The 6,582-nt window shown below is 36.9% G+C and overlaps 1 protein-coding gene across 1 annotated transcript; it reads right to left on the bottom strand. All coding sequences in view use genetic code 11, as the record gives it.

The window, feature by feature from the left end:
• Positions 1–441: 441 nt before the first annotated feature.
• EGR_04693 (hypothetical protein) lies at positions 442–5,104 on the bottom strand (the record flags this gene model as incomplete). The annotated part of the gene is made up of 5 exons (XM_024493942.1): positions 442–539; positions 1,117–1,159; positions 1,254–1,409; positions 3,094–3,226; positions 4,986–5,104. The coding sequence occupies 5 exons, from the start codon at positions 5,102–5,104 to the stop codon at positions 442–444; spliced, it is 549 nt and encodes a 182-aa protein (XP_024351695.1).
• Positions 5,105–6,582: the final 1,478 nt, after the last annotated feature.

Genomic DNA, 6,582 nt, shown 5'->3' with positions numbered 1-6,582 from the left:
AATCAAATAAGGACTTCAGGTTGTCACGGATTTTTAACGCAGGCTCCATACATGGGGTTAATTCAAGGAAAAATTTTACGTGAATATAAAAATTCATCTATTGTCTGAGTAATCACAGCCTTAACCATAATTAATACAGATTTGAACTTAATGATTTATGTAACAGTTGCCAATGCCAGTGCATTGTCATCAAATTTTTTACCAACCGTTTTGTATAAACCTTAAGTAGGAAAATGGATACACCACAATAGTACCAATTTCCTAAGAGCAGACATTTAAGAACTGTTACATTAACGTTATATAGTTCCATATCCATAGATATAAGGGCAACTGGGCAATTCTGAAATGCTGCCATATGTCGGCCATTAACTGCAAAGGAAGGAGGATTGCTTCAGCAATCCGGATAGTGGGTGGTCTCTGAAAAAATGAAAAGTGCAATGTTTATTGCCCATCAATCAACTTTAAAACATAAAAACAACATGTTTTATTTTGCAACCATAAGAACAGAAAACTTTTATACATGCTCTCATTCACTGCGGCTGAAACAATCCAAATTTCACTATTTTACAGGTTTCTATTTAGGTTAAGGAAAAGTTAAAGCGCACTGTGCATATTTAATTGCTTTGCAATTTAGCTATCTGACATAATCAACTGTGACCATATTGGTACCCATCCTCTAGTCAAATCTGCAGCAATTACATAAAATGGCCTGCCCGTATGTAACTCATCTTAACTACTTAATTGCATTAGCCCAAACCCCGAGTAATGGGCAAAAATTAGCCAACCGCGTAACTCAGACATAGTGTAATTCCCTCTATTGTTTTACCCGGTTTCGGTTAAGCGTGCAATTAAGGCTCCATAAGTCCACTTTCAATGTGCAGCAAAACCTCCGGGCTATGTCAGTAGACTCGCAGCTCTTCTGTACGTCAACAGTACATATTCTGCCCTAGTCTCATGTCATCTTCCTACCACAGGGAATGAGATTTGCTAAATTCGTGTTGAAGCGATTGCTGATTTATTACAATTTGATGTATAATTCTCTGCAAAGCAGAGCATTTAGAGTGACACCGGAACCATTTCATATCACGTATTCAAAGATAAGCTGCCGATTGTTACCTGATAATAATTCAAAATATAATTCTAATTGGTGTTTGTTAAACTATGCAATTTCTGACTGTTGTCAGAATTGGGCAGTAATTTAGTTTAGTAGTCAAAATAATTCTTGGGTTTTCACCTAAACCTAGATAACTTACGGATTTTAAGCATGGCATAACATTATAATCAGTTTCTTCTCCCCATTCAAATTTGAAATCGCACTTTTTAGAGCGATGGTGCATCTTTGACACTGGAGACTTAATAGTAGACTCATTCTCCGAAAAAGTCCTTTCGAAGTTCTGCACCCACAATGGCTTAAAATATGCACATGTTACATATTTTCCTCAAAAAAGCCAGGGAATAGGAGACTGCCTCATTGCTCATTATAAGTAAATGAATAGCCTTTTAGCTTATTGGCTGCACAAATTTATTTCTAAATCAAAGTTGGCATTCACAACCTCTCAGAGGACAAGAATCAAATGTAAATTCGATTGACATGGCAAGGATAGCTATCTAAATATACACGAATATTTTTTGAATTCAAAACACATCTAAAATTCAACTCGCATATTCAAAAATATGTTTAATTTATATCTTGCAAACGTGTTCTATTTTCCTAGTCATGAGACACCAGGCATTTTCTTGTACATTTTTGCGGAGGCGATGAAAAAATAACTACACTGTGGTTATGCAGGGCATTAAAAATCCAAACATACAAAATAAGCTTTTTCTACCAAGATCAGATTGACAGCAGATCAATTTTTTTGCATCGGTGAGCCTAGTCTTCTCCAAAGTCATAGAAGAAGGCATTTAACCAACTCACAGAAGTTCTGAGAGGCTGCTATTATGGCATGCAGACCATGTCACAGTATGGGATTACAACCAGTGGAGATCAAGGCGTCCAAGTGGTTAAACACACAGTTATGCAAAATATAAGATCACTACACAACCTCTCTCCCCTGCTGAAGGCAGTTCTGACTCACAACGTTGACTTCTTTCCGCATCGTTCGTCACAAACTAGCCCGTGATCCAGCTGGGACAGTCATTGAATTTCCTTGCCTTTAAGAAGCTACTTGATCCTAACTTCACTGACAATTGTAGGCAATCGCACTGTATTTGGATCTTCCCTTTACTTGTAAAGTTGTAATGGGAAGACGGGAATGCAGTTCCTTCATGCTCATTAAGACGGACAATGCTCTACCACAAAGTTAACTTGTATCCCAATTGCCAGTTCTCCTGGATTTGGCTTAGAAGTTCAGCCATTCAATAAAAATAGGAAGATTAAAAACATGGTTACGGAACCAATGTTTTGTACCTACGTCTCCTTGCCACCTTGTTCTCATTCCATTGATACCAAATCATACATCTATCTGGGTTCCATTCAGAGGGTAGGGGCAAGGAGAAGTCATCGTTTTATCGTGCAATTTATCTCTTTGCATAGGTATCGTAAACAGCTCCGTAATACAATTCCCCTAATCGCTTAAGTCTTTTTTTTCCTTAGTTTGTGTTTTGCCTTCTTTTAGAGCATAGGCGAAGGGAAATTTCCAAAATGTTGAAGTCAGTTTAACCCCCTGAGAGGAGTGTTAACAGATGCACCCATTGGTGGCGAATCCTCTTCCTCCGTGACTCTAAGGTTTAGTATTCAGCCGTAAACGTTGAGATGGCTGTCTTTTAGTTTTGTAGGGTTCCGAGTTTTAACGAACATATCAAGATGCACTGAGGCTCCCTTTTGAGGAAATCTTTCTCATATTTCAAAGAAATAATGGCTCCGCTAGGTTTTAAATGGACTAAATATTGCGGAAATTATAATTTGCTTTATTGTTACTTTTATTTTTTGCGTCTCGTAAACATGCTCCGGAGTATTCCGAAATGCTCTCCTTTTCCGTACATATAGAGGGGCATCTATAGTTAGGTCCTTGATTTGATCCAGCGTTATTAGCCTAAACCTTTTAGTCATTAAACGTTAATATTTGAACATTTTTGGTCCCGTTTTGTTACATAGGGCTCCATTAAGCTATAGCTTGAACTAATCATTGCTATTCTTAAGCAATCATGTTTACATATATTCCTGCCAAAGTTGGAAGAGGATATGACTTGGGAAGTGGTTGGTACTGCAAATGTTATTGGAGATCTAACAAATTTATGAAAAAATACGAGGCTCCGTAAGGCGTACAACGATTGTTTTTCGGTAGAGGAACTTTCTACGCCACTGATGGAACTTTTGTAACCACCGACAAACCAAAACCTCACAAGGAAGACCACGTCAGAAGCACACATCTTTGTGGATAGTTTGTCCTAGTCCCAAAGTTAGGTCTTTTAAAAGGGTGATTTGTACTTTAAATCCTCTCTTGACCTTGGGTTAAATGCACACTATGTAATGAATTGATTAATTTTCTGACTCATCGTTTTTGGTTGGCTGAGTATCAATACCCCACCATTTTACTTTCACTGGGCAGCATGGTCTTCCAATGTGCCGGTAACCCCTAAGTCCTTCTGTACTTCAGCAGTATATATTTTGTCGTAGTATTATACCTTCTAACTACTTCAAGGAAGACTAGAAGCGCTACACCTATATTCAAATGATAGTTTTAAACTATCCATTTGTAGCGTCTCGAGACCCCCTGAAGACGAAAGAAGACACAGTACTCCGGTTGAATATATATTCAGCGCAGAGAAGGTGTTTGAGCTATTGGTATGGCCCAAAAGGCCAGCCCACTCAGCGAGGTACAGGAGGGCCAATTCAAAGTACAAAAGTGGCTCCTCACCAATATTGGGGGATAAACCACTATTGTATTACACATTAGTATGTAGGAGTGGATTATTTTTAAAACTCAGCCATGTTGCTTGAATATTTTAATTGAAGGTACTTGAGCTCCTTTATCCATTTATCTCGAGAAATTCGAATTTATGGTCCCCTTACTTTTGAGATTATTTCATGATGTCACTTTAATTCAGGAGTAATTAAAAGAAATTAAGTAAATACTACTTGTTTCATTTCATGATGAAAAGCAAGAAAATAGTTTGTACCAAACAGGCGAAGATTATTCTTTATCAATACGGCAATCCAAAGTTGTGAAAAGCGAAGGCTTAGACAATTAACCCAGGAGCGCTAGTGAATAATTCCTTTGTCTAGACCTTTCCAATAGTAATGGCACCTTAAATAAATCTCATTACCAGTGGTCCTTAGTAAATACCAATCTGTTTTCTAAGTCTAGATAACACCGCACCTGATGAATAGAGCAAAGATTATTGCTGATCCTGAGCTGTGGAATGAAATGAGATGTAACACGCTACTTACCCCTTTCCTGTCTACTTGATGCCCATTTCCTAGCTGCAATGCGGTGGTATAATTGCAAATCTGTCAACACTGTTTCTTTTACAGCGGTTCAATTTTGTATAATTTTGCCAACTCTACCAGTCACATTCAATAGTAATTTATGTTCTTTTTCGTCTTTCCCTAAAACAAACGGGAGTCCGAATGGTCAGACAAAGAAGTTATTAAGTCCCATTTTTCAGTCAAAATGTCAGGCTGACTTTTATTAAATGGCGTGCGTCATTTTTGATGGCGATAGACTTCATGAAACAAAAAATACAAAAACATGCCGCAGAGTATCAAAAGTAGCAAAGCAAAAACTACAGATAATGTCCCACCACGCTCTTAGTCCCTTCACTTTCATTCAGGATCAATTCTGATAAATTTTTTATGGAAGATCAGGAACCTCCCGCAGCATGAAGATAGTTTAAACTTGCAAAAGAATCGGCGACTTTTTGTCCCAACTTCCATCTTGCACTAATTTTGAATGCAACGAATTACTTACGCTGATCGTCATAGGATACTTAACCTAGCAGATCTAACAGAACATATATCTAATCTGCCAAATGATGTTTACATTGTGCTGTCAGTTTCCATTTGCAAAGTTTTTACTGCCTTTTGTGCTCCTATTTCCTCTTCACGATTCTTCTGACTCATGTAGCTTTGATGATAAAACGCCTCAACATAGCAAGGCATCGTATAGAATTTTATTGCTGCATTACCCGCGGCCTCATCGTCAATTAAATTTAATCTAATAGCACTAAATGCTACATTTGTCCGCACCAAAGTCGTAGCCTTGGTTTGATCTTTCAAACTTCAAAGGCGAATTGGGAATAACAGCCTCACAGTAAGACAACATTTGGCTTAAATAAATCAACAGCATGCGTAGGTTTAGTAGAAGTTGCTGATAAATTTAGGTGGTAAAAACACCATTAAATTATTGTTCCAGTAGATTGAAGTGCAATATCACCGAAAATAATTACACTTTAGGATATTAGTTATATCATTACAAATGAAAACTTCTGTGCAGATTGGAATACGGTGTAAAAGTCATAAGCTATTAATGATTTGTTTTTTCCAAAAGTTGCCCAAATGAAATGAAGCATCATTTTAAGAAACTCATTTGATTTCCTTGAGTATTCAAGGGCATTTTGTGCAAGTCTTTGAAATACCTGCTTAAGAGTGATGGTCTATTCTGGGTAAGATTTTGAATGAGGCAGAATAGCCAATCCTCGTAGCATCTAAAATTTTACTTATGTTTGTTTGTACTTTCAAGTATCCACACAAATCATGAGAATTCGTTTCGGAAAAATTTTTTGACTGTTATCGAGAAATGCAGGAAACATATTGAATGCGATGCATTAACATTCTAGGATACTCTGATCTTTCCACCTTGTCATGATGAAAACGGCGGAAACGGCGTACGCATTTGATGTTCAGGTAGGCCTTAATGACTTTGTACTTTCAGATGAACAGAGTATCCATTTCACCTAAGGATTTCCTTCCGTCCTTCCATACTTGGGAAACGCAAGTAAGATTGTTTGATTTATGCAAGGAAGTTACTCAAGAACGGGTTTTAACATGAATATAGAATGCGCCTTTAAGTTAAACTAGCGTATTACTTAAATTCCAGCCTTTTTGCATGCTTCTTTGGCTTTTACAATTAATTTATTTAGAGGTTGGGCAGAAGTTCCCGATTCATGTTTTAAGCTCTATCGTATCATTAACTTATTTTCACAATTTAATCAAATTTATGCTGTTTCGCCTAAATCCACACCCTACCTTGGAACCACCTCAAAGATTTTGTCATAATTGGTTCCCTAAAAGTCGGATGTATTAAATAAGCCTTAAAAAACTTTAGCAGTGCTTTAAAAATTTTTAACACTATTAAAGTTTAACATTTTATTTTCATCACTCGGTTGTTTGTAATGTTTTAGTATGCTCTGATTCCCTCGCGGAACAAAAGCATGATACTTATTCTTTACTATTCTTAATTTTAGCCCCATTTATTAATCTTGTTGTAAAAACAAAGAATCCGCTGCTTTCCCAAATGTAAACAATAAAGCTTCTTGTTAAATACTATTTTGCAACCTGTACAGAAAATCGTCACTGTTTTTTAGACCTCTCAGGGAAATGACAACACAAATTATGAAGTCAAAATTAAGCAGGAAAGT

The sequence above is a fragment of the Echinococcus granulosus genome (assembly GCF_000524195.1).
Source record: "Echinococcus granulosus chromosome Unknown EG_S00030, whole genome shotgun sequence".
In the NCBI taxonomy this organism is placed as follows: domain Eukaryota; kingdom Metazoa; phylum Platyhelminthes; class Cestoda; order Cyclophyllidea; family Taeniidae; genus Echinococcus; species Echinococcus granulosus.
This window is presented reverse-complemented; position numbering and strand designations above follow the sequence as displayed.